This window comes from Pogona vitticeps, chromosome 6 (assembly GCF_051106095.1).
Source record: "Pogona vitticeps strain Pit_001003342236 chromosome 6, PviZW2.1, whole genome shotgun sequence".
NCBI lineage: Eukaryota > Metazoa > Chordata > Lepidosauria > Squamata > Agamidae > Pogona > Pogona vitticeps.
The window spans coordinates 9,364,049-9,382,231 of NC_135788.1; the positions used below are offsets into that span (position 1 = coordinate 9,364,049).

Consider the following 18,183-nt stretch of genomic DNA (forward strand, 5'->3'; position numbering starts at 1 on the left):
GACCCTCCAGATGTTACTGGGTTCCAACTCCCATCATCCTTCTATGTCCGCTATGCCAGCTAGAATGGAAGATATTGGAACATTAGTTCAAAGAAGCCCTGGGAAATTTTAAAGGCTGATGGAATACTTGTGTTTGAAGGTAGTTATTGTGTATTTCCCAGGAATCGGTGAAGGCATAGTAAGGCAGAGCTCTTAGCTGAATCCTGGGCAGGCCCTATATACATGCACTGGTAGCAATACATTATCCATTTTGCAGTTCCTCCTGTACGTATTGCTTTGAGTGGACTAGCCCACATACACAGTGAAGTCCATTATTATACCTTTCTCAGCTGAGGAGTTCAGAAAACAGCAAGGGAAACAGAAGGAATCATAATCGCGCATGTAAAGATGGATACTGTCAACTGCACTGTAAAAACCTGCAATCATTCAGTTATTTATAACAGGCAGTGTGCCAGTTTTTATAAATATACACACACTGTTTTTCTGATAAACAAAGTATTTAACAGCCTTATCCTCATAAACAAGGGTCACTTTTAAGGGCCAATTTAGATGCCTATATTTTGAAAGATGAATAGCTTTCAAAAGATGTGAGACTTAGCATTAATAGCCAAATGTATCAAATGCGCTCAACTACATTATGGTAAATAAATATGTGAAACTTAAACTTAGGTGTGATTTATTGCCTGCATCCATAATCTTTATGATAAAGTATCTATATAAGACTTCTTCTGTTGTTAAAAAAAGTGTGAACATGTTTAGCTTTTAATAAATAACAAATTAAAAACATATGTGATTGTGTGTGTGGTATTGTGCTTATTTGTTTGTTGCATTTATGTTTGGCCTCGTCTCCAGTGAATTAAAAGCAATATACATGGTTTCCCCCACATTTCTCAGAATAACCCAATGAGATTGATGCAGCTGAAAGAGTGTGACTGGCTCAAATCATCCACAATCTACCCCTGGCAGATCCACATCCAGTATTAACCACTACTGTACTGTACATCATACCAGTTCTGAAATCACAGTCAACACTAAAATGACAGTGGTTCATCTTCCCTTCCCTCACATCTAATAAACCTTGCCTGTGATCTGATGCGACAGCATTCTGTGTTTTCAGCAGCTAGTGGTGTCAAAGAGAGCAGGGAAATGAAGAGCCGCCTAGAGTGGTCGAAATGACTAGATAGGCGGGGTATAAATACAATAAATAAATAAATAAATAAATAAATAAATAAATAAATAAATAAATAAATAAATAAATAAATAAATAAATAAATAAATAAATAAATAAGAGCATCATGATCTCAGGACATGACTAAATTCTGCTGATCTTTATAGAGGGAGGAGGAAGAGTCTGGTGTCCAACTGCTGTTTTTAATGGCAGCCATGTTGTCAGATAACATCAGGTTTGGTTCTCCAAAAAGCCTTTCTGCTCACACTTTAATGACAGGCACAATTGTATCAGCAAGTGCAACTATTCTCTCAGGTAAATGTGAGGAATGGAAGAAGCCAATTTAGGAAAAGCTGCTAATCAACAGAAATTTTTATTTTTAATTTTTCAGAGAGAAAATTGTAGGTTATAAGATCAGTTTTAGAAGTGTTAACAGAACAACGTTCAAGTTACCCATGGAATTGCTGGATGCACCATAAAACTTTTGATAGGAGCCCAGCTTTTAAATTAGCTGCTTGTTAAATATCACAGTTCAAAAATACACAACTATAAATCAGGACAGCATCATTAATCAATGTCACACATTATAGGACTTTGCATTTCCTTTATGAAATTTATATAATTAATATGTCCATGCCAAGAAATGTAATTCTTCCTTCTATGAGCGACTTAACTTCAACCTGAAAGTTGACCTAACCTTGGGAACACTTACTTGTATTATATTGTCATTTATAGAGCGGTTTTCATCGATGCTGAAGTGGTAAATATTTAATAAGGGACATTTCCTTTTCCCTCTGTCCTTTCTTCATATCTGTTAAATTAATGGCTTTATTTTTACATGCAAAAAGTGTCAGTCCCTTCTTATCCAGCCCTTGATGTCAGTCCTAGTTTCCATTAAGGCATAACTGTATCTGTAATTTACATTTAGCAACTATTATGTACCAAGAAAGGAAGGCAAAATCAATGTAGATGGAACAACAGTGAACAAAGGACAGAAGCTACAATGGTTGTATTCTTCATGTATAAATCGTTGGTTCTTCCTGGGGAGCAAACAAACCATCAGTGTCTAGCCTTAAGAAGATGGCTCATACTGGAACTTTAAAAAAAAAAAATACAATGGGATTGACTAGGTACTCTATGAAATCTATAGACACATATTTTGGGTTTGGTGATCTTGTAAGATCTGGTTTCAGAAGGGAAAAGCCACCATAAAAGCACTCGCTAGGCACAATTCAATGTGCCATTTTTTATCTATAAAACCCTAAATGGCTCCAAGCTGTCTCAAGGACTGTATCTCCCTTTATGAACCTATGTGGATGTTAAGACCATCGGGAGGCCTTTCTCTTGGTCCTGCCAGCTTCACAGGTGTGTTTGGTGGGGTCATGGGAGAGAGCCTTCTCTGTTGCTGCACTCTGGAACTCCCTCCCACAGGAGACCAGACTGGCCCCATCTTCGTTGTCCTTCTGCAAATGGATGAAGACCTTGCTCTTCAGGCAAGCTTTCCCTCAGTGACTGGCTGCCTGAGTGGGTTTTTAAATTTATTGTTATGCATTACTACTTTGACTGGGCTTTTAGTACTATTTACGTTTTCCATTTTTATGTTTTTCATTTCTCAGAGTGGCCATTCTGTGTTTTTTTTCTTTTCCTTTTTAACATTTGTATACTTGTTGTTCTTCGCTTTAATATTGCCTTTTAATGATGTAATCTGCCTCTTTATACTCAATTGTTCTTAGTTTTAAATACTGTATTATCTTTCAATGTTGTAAGCTGCCTTGGGTCTTTTTCAAAGGAGAAAGGCAGGATACATAAATATTAAAAAAAAATTAAAAATCAGCATAAATCCTATTTGATTGAAATTTTGAAAGGACTCATACTAAGGGGCTTTTAGATAAGATGGTTAGCAAACGACATGAATTGATCAAACTTTTAAAGATCCTGAGAGTTGTAGTTTGATGGGGGAGACGTGAGGCTACTTGAGGAGTCTCATTGCAAGCCCTCCACGGAGAAACTACATTTCCCAGGGTTCCTTTACTGAGGGGACGACTGGCCCTGATAACCCGAGCAGGTCGCGTGTTCCCCCCAAGTTCTCCCTCCCCATCTTTGACAGCAGCAGTTGAATTGCTTTCCAATAGGTGGCGCTCCTCCTCCTGCCGCCGCTTCCCACCACCGCGATCTCAACCCGGCCGGGCCTAAGCCGGGCCTTTCAAGATGGCGGCGCCCATGAGGTAAAGAACCTGAAGGGGAAGGCCCGCGCTGTGTGGAGAGGCGAGCACCATGAAGCGGGCGGCCGGCTTCTCTTCAGCGTCCGTGCATGGCCGGGCCCACAATAAGAGGCGAGGAGCGGGGCGGCGGCAGAAGGAACCGCGAGCCGGGAAGCTACAGAAAATGGGCCTGGCCGTGCGGGAGTTCGTGGAGGCCGCGGAGGTTTCCGAGGGCCGCTTCGGGGCTCCTCCTGGGACCCCGAAGCAAGGCCTCCCGGCTTTCGCCAGCCGGAGGAACCGCCGGGAGCTGAAGCGGGAGAAGCGCAAGCTGAAGCGCAGCCGGCGGCGAAGGCTCCTGAACGGCAAGGAGGAGGAGGAGGCGGCCGAAGCCCCTCGGCCGCCCCACCCGACGTCGACGGCCGCCGGCGGAGAAAAAAAGCCGCCGCCGCCTCAGGAGAAGAAAGCGAAGGAGAAGACGCGGCCTCAGGCCCCGCAGGAGGAGAAAAAGAAGCCGAAGCCCTCGGCGAGCGCTGCGGCGCGGAAAAGAGCGCTGCTGGCGGCCAACGAGGAGGAAGAGAGGGAGATCCGCCGGCTGGAGAAGCGGCTGGGACTCCACAAGCGGCGGCGGCGGAAACCAGGGCCCCCCGGACGAGGGGAGGACGAGGCGGCGGCGGGGGCGATGCCGGCCACCGCCTTGCCTCCGAGTTTCGTCCGGGACGGGCTGGGTTACGTGTTGGGCGCTCTGGGATCCGGAGCGACCTTCTCGGGTCTGTATGAGAGCAGCGAGGAAGAGGAAGGTGGGGAGGCGGAGGAAGGAGGGGAGGCGGGAGACAGACCGAGCCTGAGAGAGGAGGGCGAGGAGACCGAGGGAGAAGAGGAGGAGGAGGACGAAGAAGAAGAGGAGGAGGAGGAGGATGAAGAAGGCTCGGCTGTGGGAGAAGAGATGAGAGACGGAGAAAGTGGAAGCGACGAGGAGGAAGAGGAGGAGGCATCCCATAATTTCAGAAACCCAGAAGATGAGGCCCGGGAAGCTGCACCTCCCAAAACTGAGGTCAGTACAAAAAAAAGTTTATTAGGAAGCCTCCAGGCCCAGCGCCCCAGCACTGAGCCAGAGGCACAGCTGGCCTGAGGACTTGAGCAAAGTGCAGCCCTCCAGATGTTGCTGAACTGCAACTCCCAGCAATCCTAGCCCACACAGCCAATAGTGAGGAGTGTTGGGATTTGCAGTTCAACAACATCTGGAGGGCCGCATTTTGCCCAGGTCAGCGTGTTTACACATTGTACAAAAAAGAAACCTTGGAGAACATCAACCTCTCGGCTGCCTGGCAGAGATACTTGTCAAATGTGCACATCTTAGTAAACAATGCAGTTATTACAGTCGCCACTTAAATTTTTAGCTGCACTTAACAGTATACACACTCAAAGAATTTTGCCATGACGGTTAGCTTGTAGCCCCAGAATAATTGAATTTGACCTGTCCTTGTACAAAGTTTACATGTAGCAAAATGTGCACAACAGCCTCGTGGCGCAGTGGTTAAACTGCTGTACTGCAGCTAAAACTGTGCTCACGACCTGGGATTCAATCCCAGGTAGCTGGCTCAAGGTTAACCCAGCCTTCTACCCTTCCGAGGTCGGTAAAATGAGTACCCAGCTTGCTGGGGAGGCAATGTGTAGCTTGCATAATTAACTTGTAAGCCGCCCAGAGAGTGCTTGAAGCACTGTGGGGCGGTATATAAGCAGCATGCTTTGCTTTTTTCAGCCAAGATCTAAGTGTTGAGTTTGATATACAAAATAATTTAATAGTCTCTTTGCCTCTTTTGGTTTTTTCTTTAGCATCCTTCCCAGGGTGCAACAAAGTATGTTCCTCCTCAAATGCGAAGGTCTGAAGAAACGTTAGATGCCAAAAAGAGGGAAGAATTAGAAAGACTGAAGAAAACGGTGAAAGGTCTAGTTAACAGGTAATCTTACTGAAATTGTGTTAAACTTTTTTCCTTAAAAAAATTATATAGTTCAGCCAAGGAAGGATGGGTAAAATCTGCCCTGCTACACTATTATTTATGGTGGCTACAAACCTCCTATTGACTTTTTAAATGAAATTAAATAGGTTGGTTTTGTCAAACTGATGTGTAGTTACGATCAAATGCTGAATCAAACAAGGTGGCTTCAGTTACATAATGGTAGCTGACATTCTGTCATGCTGTGTCAGCAAACTTGAGAAATCCTCTTTTATAACCAGAATACAGTGGTGCCTCGACTTACGAACGCCCCTACCTACAAACATTTTGACTTACGAACAGCTCTGATCGCAAAATTTTGTTTCGACTTACAAACAGAAAAAAAATATGCAGGGAAAGCAGGAAATTTGAACTTTGAGTTAACCGTTGGCCAGCGAAGAGGCTGCTTGTCTGCTACCTCGTTCGTCCCAGGAGTTAGAGAGACTTCAGACTGCCTGGTATTGTACTGTACTACTGTATATATATATTTTGGCTTTTTTAATTTTTGGTTTTGGGCTAGGCAGTGGGGTTATGTTTCTGTGCTCTGATGGGTCTTGCAGACTCTTTCTGCAAGGGTCTGCGCTGGCTGGTGTGCTCTAAAATGGAGTTTAGACTCAAGTCTCCCCCCCCCATTGTCTTTTCTCTTTCTCTGCTTCCCCCCCCCCCATGCTGAGGGGGTCTGTTTGGTGGAATAATGATCCAATAATGGATTCTGTGGCTCCTAGGGTTTGTGTACTGTAGTGTGCTGAACCTCTCTTTTGTTTTAAAAAGTGTTGGTGGGTGGGTTTAAAAGGTACTTGGTTTGGTTTCAAATGTGTTTTGATTAAAAGTTGTTTGATTTAAAATGTCTTGGTGTAAAATGTGTGGGTTTAAGACTCCAAACTCTCTTCCTCCCCATTGTCTTCTCAACCTTTGTCCAAGGGGTCTGTGTGCCCCAGTGATGACCTTCTTTCTTTCCTCTTTTTCCCCATTGTTCCCTCCATCCCTCCTTTCCTGCCCTTTTTTTTAACCTGAGTCATCTTAGGTTTTTTAAAAAAATTCTCCCCCTAGTAGTAGAGGACAGATTAACTGGTTTTGCATTAGTTCCTAAGGGAACTAATGCTTCGACTTACAACCAGCACCTCTACATACAAACAAAAAACAGCCGGAACGGATTGATCGGGTTTCAGTGTATTTCAATGGGAAATGCTGATTTGACTTAAGAACATTTCGACTTGCGAACATCTTCTGGGACGGATTCAGTTCGTAAGTGGAGGCACCACTGTAGTTCTAGAGTGGTTTATTCAATATATTTAGCAAAATCAATGGAGTTTTTCTCAAGTTTGAAATTAAAAGATTCTGTGTAAGATTCATGTAGTGTATTGTTCTAGATGCATGCTTTTCTCCTCAAGGAAGCTAAATTAAACATGTATTAATTAAAACAGGGATGATTCAAATATGCTTCAAATGAGCATTTATGTGCATTAAACATTTGTGGATTTACATTTTGGAATGGTGGTGTTATAATGAATAGATGTTGATAATTATGAGGCCAAACAAGCATTTTAACTTTATTTCTGTGTGATTTGTTTCCTGCTAGACTGAGTGAACCAAACTTGGCTTCTATAAGTGGGCAATTGGAAGAGCTATACATGGCAAACAGTAGAAAAGACATGAATGAAACATTAACAGATACGATTATCAGTGCTTGTGTTACATCATCAGCAATGCCTTCCAGATTGGTGATGGAGCATGTTCTTTTGATTAGTGTCCTTCATCAAACAGTGGGAATTGAGGTAACTAGCTTTTCTGGACTGTACCTTTTTTTCACAGATGTTTCTGCAAGATAGCTAGTTTCCTGGTGCATCTTTCATTTTTAAGTGCAAAATTTCACAGCTTTTTGGTAATTACACATTTTATAGTGCCTGTTTTCTCCTACTTAAGCATCAGCATCTTAGGTATCTTTAGCAGGGTAACAGAATATCAATTCAAATAGTCTTTAATTTAAAAACATTAATTAATTATGGCTATCTTCAATGTTGTAAGTCTTTAAGAGGCAATGAGTTGTTGCATGTTATCAAAAAGAAAAGTCCCTTTTTTTCTTCCACTTTTTTCTTTAAGCCCCAGTACTGACCTTTTCTTATTTGTGAACTCTGGCAACAGTTTTGCATAAAATAGTTAGAGGTTTGACATTGATTACTAGGATCCTAATTCGGTATTAAACCATGGGTAAAATTTTGTAACCATAAATTCTTGCTGGGTAATCTGAATTGGGCACTGGAAATAGCTAAACTCATAGGAAGCTTCCTGTTCCCCTGCACCCTTCAAATTCAGAGGTTCTCTAAGGTTTCCTTTTGGCCTAGGGAAGCCTTTGGGAGCCTCAAAATGGGTTGCTTTAATATTTAAAAACTGCCTGCACCAAGACTGTCTGTTTTCTAGAATGCTAACTTTTGCAAGTGAGGCATTCCATGATAGTTAAAAGTAATCCAAGTTACACATGTGAAATGCTTGTAAAAGTGATTAAGGAAAGTATATGTGTAATGCTAGTCTAATGCCAGAGTTATTAGTATTAAATTAGCAAAGCAGTGAGCATGCCCCATTCTGTGCCATCTACCATGGTTCCCCGAAAATAAGGGAGAGACTTACATTAATTTTTGCTCCAAAAACACATTAGGTTTTATTTTCAGGGGATGTTTTATTTTTTTTCATGTACAACAATCTACATTTATTGAAATACAGTCATGTCATCCTCTTCTGGTTGCTGCACAATGGTGGAGGTTGGGGTTGCACTTAACTGAGGCTTATTTTGGGGGTATTTTGGGTATATTATGAGCATCCTGAAAAATCGTGCTAGGACTTATTTTCAGGTTAGCTCTTATTTTCGGGGAAACGGTAAATTACTGCTGGTCTGCATCTTTTTAAACTACAAATGTAGTCATAATTTATTTCTCAACTCATTAAAATAGTCAGCAGTTCATTGATCATTTTGTCTGTGTTAACTGTTCCAGGTTGGCGCTCACTTTGTGGAAACTGTGGTGAGGAAATTTGATGAAGTCTACAAAAGTGAGGCCGAAGGAAAAGAATGTGAGAACTTGCTTACCTTAATTGCTCATTTGTATAACTTTTATGTAGTGCATTCATTGCTGATCTTTGACATCTTAAAGAAGCTTGTTAGCTCTTTCTCTGAAAAGGATATTGAACTAATTCTGCTGCTGCTGAAAAATGTGGGCTTTTCCTTGAGGAAAGATGATGCTCTGGCACTAAAAGAACTTATTACTGAGGCCCAGAAAAAAGCAAACGCAGTAGGAAAGCAATTCCAGGACCAGTCAAGGGTATGACTACATTTTTTAAAAGAATTCTTTTGGGGTGATCTAATATTTCTTAGGAGTTTTAAGCAGTATGTGTTTTTCCAATACGGTTTGCATTCTGATAGGATGCGAGTTCTGCTTGAAGTCTTACTGGACCTTAAAGTTTTGCCTCAAGCTCTTGTATGGTAGGATAACAGAATACACCTGTTTTGATAAGTACAGAGAAGGTGAGAGCACCTATGATTCTTAATATTGCAGGTGAAGAACTTGAACTGTTCGCACGAGGTTACCTAGAGAATTCATGGCAGAGGTGGGATTTGAATCCACATATTTCTCCTCCTGCTCTTTTAGCTGTTTCCCAGTGTGGGTCCTCAGGCACTGCTTTACCTGCAGGTACCTCCCATGAGAACACAGTGTTTTCCAAGCCTCTCCCCACCATGTTTTAAACATTTTTACAGGCAGCTAAACGCCTTAGGTGATATGCTAGTGAGGCTTCATTGTTTCTTTCCAAAGAATCCCTCTGAGGCATTCTTTGGGAAATGAAGAAACGTGCAGTTTGAAACATGTGCAGTAGAAAGAGAGTTCTGAAAAGAAAGAGACCTTTTCCCGGTAAGATTATTGGAGGGGGAGTAATCCAGAGTAAGCAGGAGAAGGTCAGAAAGGAAGTCCCTGTTAATGGGAAATAAGAGAGCAGAGCAGGTGGGAAGGGGGGCAGTGGGTGGGGGCCATGCATGATCCAGGAGATCAGAGGTGAAGGATGGAGCAAATGAGAGTAGTCTGAAGAGTGTGCTAGTGTTAGGGTCAGAAGAAAGGAAGCAGAATACAGAGAAGGAGACCAAGTAGAATATTGTAGCAGGATTTAGGCAGATAAAAATGTCAAATCCAATGAAAAAGATTTGTTTGAATTTGCATTACCTTTATAGCTTTCCCATGCCTCCCCCTAGTATAGAGCACATGCCAGCAGTAAAAATCAGAGCTATTCAAGTGTTGCCGTGGCACAAAAATATGGGGAAAAGGAATAAAGCATTTGAGAAAACATAGAGTAAATCATTATGAATCCTCAGTACTTTTGCAAGAGATCCTTCCAAAATATTACGAAATCATAGGTAACCTTTGTACTCACATATGTGTGCCGATTTGCTGGTGGTTTCATTAGTGTCCCAATCAATATTTTGGATCTGTGTTTCTATGCCATGGCAGCGCTGGCAAGTGCCAGATCTGTGGTTTAACTATGCAATATAGAAATAACTCTACTTGTGCAGAAAGCTTTCTGTGGAGTGGGTTATCTCATTTTTTAATTATGCAGATTTATGATGGCTAGACGTATGTCTACATAGCAGACAGTTTCTGACTGACTGTTCTCCCTTTAACAACCATTTTGTAGTTGCACTCATGACACTTTTTCAAAGTTCCAGCTAAATCTGCAGGATCAAAACATTTTAGGGCAATCTGAGAAAAGGCTGCATCTTTAGACCAGTGCTGGTGAACATCCAGATACTATTGGGCTAACATTTCTATCATTTTTCATTGTTGACTAAGCTAGCTAGGTCTCATGAGAACTACAGCACAAGTCCTCAATCCTGGTTTAGATACACAATGAGATAATAAAAGTGTCCAGATATTTGTCACAGTGTTTGATTTTTAACTACAAAATGGAACATTCTCTGAAAAGGGAACTAAAAATAAGGATTGTGAGTTCTCACAAATCAGTCAAAATCTGGTTTTCTTTGGCAGATTTTAATGTGAGAGATGCATAATCACATAGCATTTTTGCCTGCAGCCTAATTTTTATTTCTATGCTAGAGATCAGTGTTATTTTAGATTGTAGAAAAATAATACAGACTTGTCTTTTCAAAAGGTTTACTTTTTGCTGGAGATTATATTGGGACTAAAAAATAATGACATGAGGAAAATCCCTGGTTATGATCCAGAGCCTGCTGAGAAATTACGAAAGCTGCTGAGAACACTGGTAGAGTATTAAAAATACCCTCTTGCTGAATTTTTGGCAACTTCTGGGTGAAATCAGAACACTAGTAAAAACTGGTATTACTATTACAGACTTTTCGAAGCTGCTAATGTGGAATGTTTGGTTGTTTTAGTGAAAAAGGTTTTGGTGTGCAGAATGGTTGGCTTCCGGTTTGCTGATTCTTTAGAAATATTTCTAGGAGCACCTTATATTCAAGTCTTCTTTGGTCAGCGAATGCTATAATTGTTTAAATAAATTCCTTTGTAAATATGCCTTCTCTTCTACTAGGTTCATGGTGGTAGTGCTGGTAAAGAAGCTCAGCTCCGTGTGTCATTGGAGTCTGTCCTTAATGCGGATCAGGTTGGCCGTTGGTGGATTGTTGGATCGTCTTGGAGTGGGGCTCCAATGATTGACAGCACCAGAAACAAAATTGAACAAATACTACCTGCAGGAAAGGTAATTAATCAAAGCCTGGTGCCTTCCTAGATTGGCCTCCAAACAGCATTTTTACTGTAGCGTCTTTCATTATCAACATAGGTGAGTGTTGTTGTGGCTTTGCTTTGGAGGATATGCATTTCAAAGTGAGTTCAAGGATAAGATGGACATATTCCAACCGTGTAACAAAAGAGAGTGGGAGTGTCCCATTTTTTCTGTCCACTGAAGCAAGAGATAATCATTTCACTCCTTCCTAAATTTGTCTGGCTTCCCCCCAAACACAAATATTAACATTCAACTATGTCATGTCCTGCATTAATCAGCTATCTGGATGCCCGAATAGTGATGTGCTTAAGGGCCAAACCGCATCCTAAATTCATCCTTTTAAAAAACAATTGTGATTAAACAGGTTTCTTTCCTTCTGCAGGGGAAAAAAAGCCACAGGGCTCCAATGTAGGTCATGACCTAACATCAGTTTCCAGCTAAAAGTCAGGAAGAAAGGGTTTCTGCTTTATTTACTACAAATAGACCCTCAGGAGATGAGTAGCAAGAAAGGGGATTTTCGTAATGAGTGTGTAGCAGCTTGGGATTTTTCTTAAATGGCCAGTTCAGTGTTGTTGTTGTTGTTTTTCAAAGCATGGAAAGCAAAATGTGTAGCTTAGCCACAGTAGAGTTACTGCTTTGGAAATGCCAGGATTCTTGCCTGGTTATTTAGCTTCTAAACATAAATGCTGGGTAAGTAACTTTGCTCATTTTTCAGTAGTGAAATGAGCATACCATTTTAATTAAAGTGGCTCGCCCAAAGCATGTGTATGTTTGGAATATTAGTGGCTTATATAGTAACACTTGATTCTCAACACATTTCCCCCTTCAGGTGAGTTCAAAAATTCTGGAGCTTGCTCGCAAACAAAGAATGAACACAGATATCAGGAGGAACATCTTTTGTATATTGATGACCAGTGAAGATTTTTTGGATGCCTTTGAAAAACTTTTGAAGTAAGTGTTTGCGGTGATAGGATAATGTTAGGAATTAAACTACTGTTTGGATGTGAAAGAATATGCCCTTGAAGAAATTTCTGTAGCATATGGCCAAAAAATGATATCTTGGCAAAAGCAAGTGCTAAGGCATTTTTTCCTTGTTGTGAGTATTCTAACAATGCAGACCTCTCTCTGTTTACTTAGAAGTAAAATATTCAGTAGAACTTGCCTGGAGCAACTCACTGTTCAAGGAAATATTATGAATGTTATGATAATACAGAGTTGAAGTCTGAACTTAACAAGATTAGAAGCTTGGATCCTCAGAAAAAGTCCTACAAAACCAGTCCTTTTTTCCCCATTCCCTTAAAACAGTATGCATTGCATCTCAAGATGTGCACAGCCAATCCATGTCTGCCCCATTCAAAGAAAAGCATTGCTAGGAAAATATCAAGGCTATTTCTGTATTCCCGTGTTTCAAGTTGGCACGTGGCTGCTGTGGTGGATAGTATATTGAGGATTAGTACATTTGATTAATTGTAACATTTAGAGCCCACCAATTAGCCCACTCATCATAGTTTAGATTAAATTAAAATCCATTTTTTACTTGTATAAAAATATGCTTACTGTAGGTATATGTACAAGTGTAACTCATGCTCTCATTGATTCAAATATAAGATACTGTTGAATGCATCGGCTGAAATTCTGTTGCTTAGTTGCACAAACGGCATAACTTTTGGAAGTGAATTGCAGATTAAGAAATCTCCATAGACATGGTCTGCTACCTGTAGAGTTGCATGACACAGTATGCAACAGATCATGCCTACAATTATATCTTAATCTGAGGCAATTCAATTCCAAAAGTTAAACTTTTTACCAGCTGTACACAATAGCCTGATATTGATAGAAAGCAGGTTTTAAATTGCAATGTAAAGTTCTCTGCCACTGCTATATGAGTCTTACAGAAGGTCCATCCACCCCGATGTTCTGTAGACTGCTTATAATGTCCACTCATCTGTACATTCCAAATATATTGGCATTTAGAAATTAGGTGTCCTACCTCCAAATTGCTTTCCCCCCCCCCCCCCAGCAACTATTTTCTGGAGCCATCAGTGACATTGTTTCTTACAAATTGCACATTGTTGTTCCTTTGAGTGCACTGAAATGTGGCTTGATATAAAATTAAACATTTGTCTGCATCTTAGCAAAATGAGGCCACCACAGGCTGTTCATCTCAGATTCCAGATCTATAGACGAAAGCTTCATCTTGAAAGGATGCAAATGTTGTGCTTGACACTCTCTGCATTATAATATTAAGCATTTTTCATTTTAATTGGCTTTAGTGCTGCCAAGCATTTGACAGCTCTGAAAGCTAAATCAGACTTATTTGACAGAACAGGTACAGCACAAGTCAGTCTTCTTCCCTGCCAGCATGTCTTCGTCTTTCTCTGTGCGATCCAACTCTGCAAGCAAGAAAGCCACTTGGTTCTGCCAGACTTTCTGCTGAAAAAGCCAGTGGGGACTCATTAGGGCTGATTATATTTTTGTGATTAGATGGGTTCTGATTTTCAACATTCTTAGTTAGAGATCAGAAAAATGTGGGGACAGTTCCCCCCCCCAATATCAACCACGAATAACTTCTTCATTCGGTGTTCACAAGAATGGACTTCAGTAACAGAGGCTGAAGGGATTTTTGTTTTTCGTCCTTGTGAATGTCAGAGCACTTGAAAATGGAAGACACCTATGATGATCTTCCCTACTGATCCTTAGATTCTTTCTAAAATTAACAATTGTTCCACAGAAGTAGACTGCAAAGCACACAAAATACAGTATGGCTTCCATTGATACATATTTGGTACTATAGTATAGACATACATAGTAGTCAGACATGGGTTTCGGCTTAACTGTTTGGATATATTTATTTATTTATTTATTGCTTGATACCTGATGGCCTGGGCTCAGGTCAAGAGAGAATTAAGAATAGGTGGTTCTTGTTATGGCTGTGATTTTTTTATAGTAGTTAACCCAAAAGTTCAGTAAATGGATTTTACATAACAGTAATTGATATTTTAGGCTTAGGCTTAAAGATCAGCAGGAAAGAGAGATTGTCCATGTCCTCATAGATTGTTGCCTCCAAGAAAAGATGTACAACCCATTCTATGCATATTTGTCTGCCAAATTCTGTGAATATGAAAGGCGATTCCAGGTAAGCTAAGAATTTGTCTTTCTCTTTACTGGTTGCCCTGTTTGAATGAAGACATTTCTGGGAATAAGTGTTCGTGCCAGATGCATGTATAATGTTGCTGTACCTGTGGCTTGTAAAAGGAATAGCTGCACTTCAGTGGAGGATGGGTTAAAGAAGAAAAGAAGACTGTAACTCTTCCCTATTATTTTTGAAACCAAAGAAGAGCCATAACTCACTGCTGGTCCATATGCCTGTCATACAAAACTCTTATCTTAAAATCCTCAGCATCTCTTCTTTTCCATGCAGGTTCTTGAATCAACTATAAAGGGAGGTTAAGACTGAAGGTGCAAGTAGGAGAAATAATTCTCTTTCTGGTGCACTGTGGTCTGTTCTCTCTCACTGTTGGAGACGGCCAGATGAGAAAGTAGGCTGAAAGGACAATTCTCTCCTGCAGTCGGCTGTTTTCTGTTTTAAGCAGCAGCCATGGCTGGGTTTGGTGGAACATCATTTGAAATTGGGGTGACCGGCCTTCCTCACAATTCAATTGGCTTGTGCCTAATAGTGGGCAGAGTCATGGGGTGTTGTCCCTAGATACCTCTTGGCACTTCAAAATCTACGTATCTTATTAACAATGCTGGGCTGATTACTGGACAGCTTCATGAAGACGCTATTTCTAATAATGCATTTTAATATTCTGCAACAGGTTTTTCTGTTTTTGTTTCTTATTTTCAGATGACATTCCAGTTCAGCATGTGGGATAAAATCAAAGATCTAGGAAATTTATCTGCTACTGCTACCTCCAATTTAGTTCATCTCTTGGCTCATCTGTTAAAGACTAAGTCTCTCTCCATTACTGTTTTCAAGGTGAGCCAAATTTACTCAATTTTCAAAAAAGTGTGCACTTTTAATTTCTTTCTACGTAGGTTAATGTGTCTGTTGCTTTGTAGCTTTATATAACAAGAAAGGCATAGCAAATGGTTCTTTATGTCTTAAAAAATACAGTCTGCCCCTTTTTCGCATCATTATTGATTATGGCATTTTATAGGCTATATCATTTGATGACTTTGACATATAAGCAAGTCATTCTATGTTTCATGAAATTTTCCTCACTTTCTTAGAACATTAGAATTATGGGACAGGGGAGGGGGAAGTGGGTGTCTTGTGTAAGAGCCCCAATTAAACTAATTAGACATTCGGATAGAAGAAGCTATCTTTTGAAATAATTGCTGATTTTCTCTTAGGAAATTGTGTACAGGTGATTTTTTAAAGAGGTCCCAGTGCTGATCTGCTTCAGTATATAAGAGAAGCAGACTTATTATGGCACCTTTAAAAGATTTATTTGAAAGAGAACTTTTCTGGATTACAATCCCCCTCTTCAAACAAGAAATATAATATTTGAACCGCATACAAATCTGTGTCTTAAATAGTGTACCAACATCTTTGAGGAGGTGAATTAACATCCACAAAAGTCTCCATTCTAATAAATCTTTTAATCTTATGATTACCTCAGTACTTCTGCTTTTCCTTTTGTACAGGTGATGTTTATAATACTAATAATATTATAATTTTACAATCAGTATAATAGCTGTCCACAATCTTAGAACATTTTGCTTTAGACTGTGACATCTTGTTCTTTAACTAGGTTATTGAATTCAGTGAACTAGACAAGCCAAAAGTCCATTTCTTACGAAAAGTGTTGTCTGCACTGTTGCTACAGACGGATCCAGAGGACCTTAACCACATCTTCGGAAAGTAAGTCATCAGAAGGGATTCAGGCTAGTGTTTGTTGGACTATCACTTAGCAATAAAAGAGTTCTTGCTTTTTACCTTATTCTACTTTTCAAACAAGTTTTGCCTCCAAGCTGCAAGCAATGTGACAATCTAGTTCAGGGATAATGGAAGTTGTAGTCCAGGAACAGCGTGGCGGTGCCTGCGTTTCCTGCCCTATATCTAATAGCATAACCAGCTATCCATATTATATCCTAGACCCTTTTGCAAACCTTAGGGTGCTTCTTAAGTTACCTATATTGCCCTAAAAAAATAGGCTGATTAAATTATGAATTTGTATATTTTTTCAGATTGGCTGACAACCCCAAACACGGAATGCTGCATGAAGGCTTGAAACTTTTTCTCAATCACTTCTTGCTGAAGAACATCCAAGCTCTCAAAAGTGTTGAAGAGGCCACCTTGCTAAAAGAGAAAATTGAACTAGTAACTAGAGCCTTAAAAGCCAAAGAATCCCGGCTATTACTATAATACCAAGTTAGCAGATCCACCTTTGTAAAACGTGAGAATTGAAAGTACCTAAATTAAATTTTACAGATTTTAGTAAACAGGGACTTCATGTTTTCAACTTGAAGACACATGAGGTTTGATATTCAAACTCACTTATATTTATTTTTGAAATATGTGTATATGTGACGAATGATGTCTTTTACCTTTTGTTAAAATGAGATAAGGTCACCAGTAAAGGCTGAATCTATGCAATGCATTTTTTAAAAAAATAATTTGTTTTGTTGTACCCTGATGCCTTTATATAGTGTTGAACCTCAATTAAAGCCCTATTTGAAACATAATAGTCTCACTGGAAGGCATTCCCACATTTTCAGTACGCAGCTGTAATTAAATTGTGTTGCTATTCTTCAAATTGTATACCTTTTTAATTATGCTTTACCTCATTAAATCTAACATTTTGACACTTCATGCAAACAATCCAGACTGTATCGGTTGTATTTTCCCAATTGACATTTTCTCCAACAGTTTATTCACTATAAACATAGCTATGGAACTACTATAGATTATTGAAGTCCAGTGTAAACCTTTATATTACCCACTCCAGATAACTAGAAAATCCAGTTTGAAAATCTGTTCTGTACAATCAGATGCTTTCTGGGCATTTAAAAATCCTTGCCTGATGATATAATTAGCTTAATTTTCAGATTCTTCTTTTTTCCAGCTTAAATATATTCCAGTGGTTTACTGGATGAATCTCCAGTAAGGTTAAACATCAGGAATGGTTTAGTGCAGATCTGTTATTTATTTCCACATCAATTTAAAACTACAGTATCCAACATGATTGATTCATATTTTTAAAAAATATACAAACTGAGACTTTGATATGTAAAGTGTTTCTAATAGAACAATACAGATTGTATTTGTCTTCAGTGTGGAAGGGATTGTCACTCTCAAATTGGCCTTCTCAGCCACACTAGATGCTGTTCCAAGAGCTCTATTCAGAGCATGCTACTGTAGTCCCTCGAGACTGAAGGATGCCTACATTATTAATATAATAGAACAACACCTTTCTAGCCTCTGTCTCTTAATTGTACCTTCCTATGTACATAAAGCTCAGATGAGAGGCTTATCAAGATGAGAAATTTTGTGTGTCTAGTGTTGAAATAATTAAGGGGAAGATAGAAAAAGTAGCCCTGACTATGAAAATGAAAGTGTATTTAGAATTGAGGCTTGAATAATAGTTCACTGTAGTGATTGCAAAAGAGTTAGCCAACTCTCCAGCCAAGCAAGGTTGCTTTATCATAACAATCCTGACAGTTGAATATGTTTATGTTACAATGTGTAATATGGAGGTGGTGTTTATAGTTGAAGGGAAAAGTGAAGGTTTTTGTGCTTATGGAACATAGAAGCAATGTAGATAAATAAAGCTGTTAATTTCATGTAATGTAGCTCTTTGATATCTTATAGATTTGTGGCACAAGATGGTTTATTTTTCTTTGCTAAGGAGATGACAAGTTTAGTGCCATCTGGAAGGTGTAAAGAATTTTTAATGATCTAAACAACTGGTCTGAAATTAACTCGTGGGATCAAAAGTACAAATCCCCAGAGACCCACTCCTGGTTGACGTGGAACCTCAGCAGGGTTAACATTTACTCTTCTCCACAAATAGGCTTAGTCTCCCACTCTTTGCAGTAATTGTTAGAATGACTTTCAAGCAACAATCCAGTTGATTTCTGC

At 39.8% G+C, this 18,183-nt stretch overlaps 1 protein-coding gene across 1 annotated transcript; it reads left to right on the top strand.

The window, feature by feature from the left end:
* The first annotated feature begins 3,319 nt into the window (after positions 1-3,319).
* Positions 3,320-17,885, top strand: NOM1 (nucleolar protein with MIF4G domain 1). The gene is made up of 11 exons (XM_020779717.3): positions 3,320-4,420; positions 5,203-5,327; positions 6,943-7,138; positions 8,351-8,674; positions 10,509-10,619; positions 10,905-11,072; positions 11,926-12,047; positions 14,100-14,232; positions 14,944-15,075; positions 15,854-15,963; positions 16,290-17,885. Exons 1-11 carry the CDS (start codon positions 3,443-3,445, stop codon positions 16,465-16,467), a joined length of 2,577 nt encoding a protein of 858 aa, XP_020635376.3. The 5' UTR covers positions 3,320-3,442; the 3' UTR covers positions 16,468-17,885.
* Positions 17,886-18,183: the final 298 nt, after the last annotated feature.

Excerpts from the sequence above, each read along its gene's own strand:
- NOM1 (XM_020779717.3), top strand. The coding sequence starts at position 3,443 with ATGAAGCGGGCGGCCGGCTTCTCTTCAGCGTCCGTGCATGGCCGGGCC. Across the intron at positions 4,421-5,202 it reads CTGCACCTCCCAAAACTGAG|CATCCTTCCCAGGGTGCAAC; the intron begins GTCAGTACAAAA and ends TTTTTTCTTTAG. Across the intron at positions 14,233-14,943 it reads AATATGAAAGGCGATTCCAG|ATGACATTCCAGTTCAGCAT; the intron begins GTAAGCTAAGAA and ends TCTTATTTTCAG.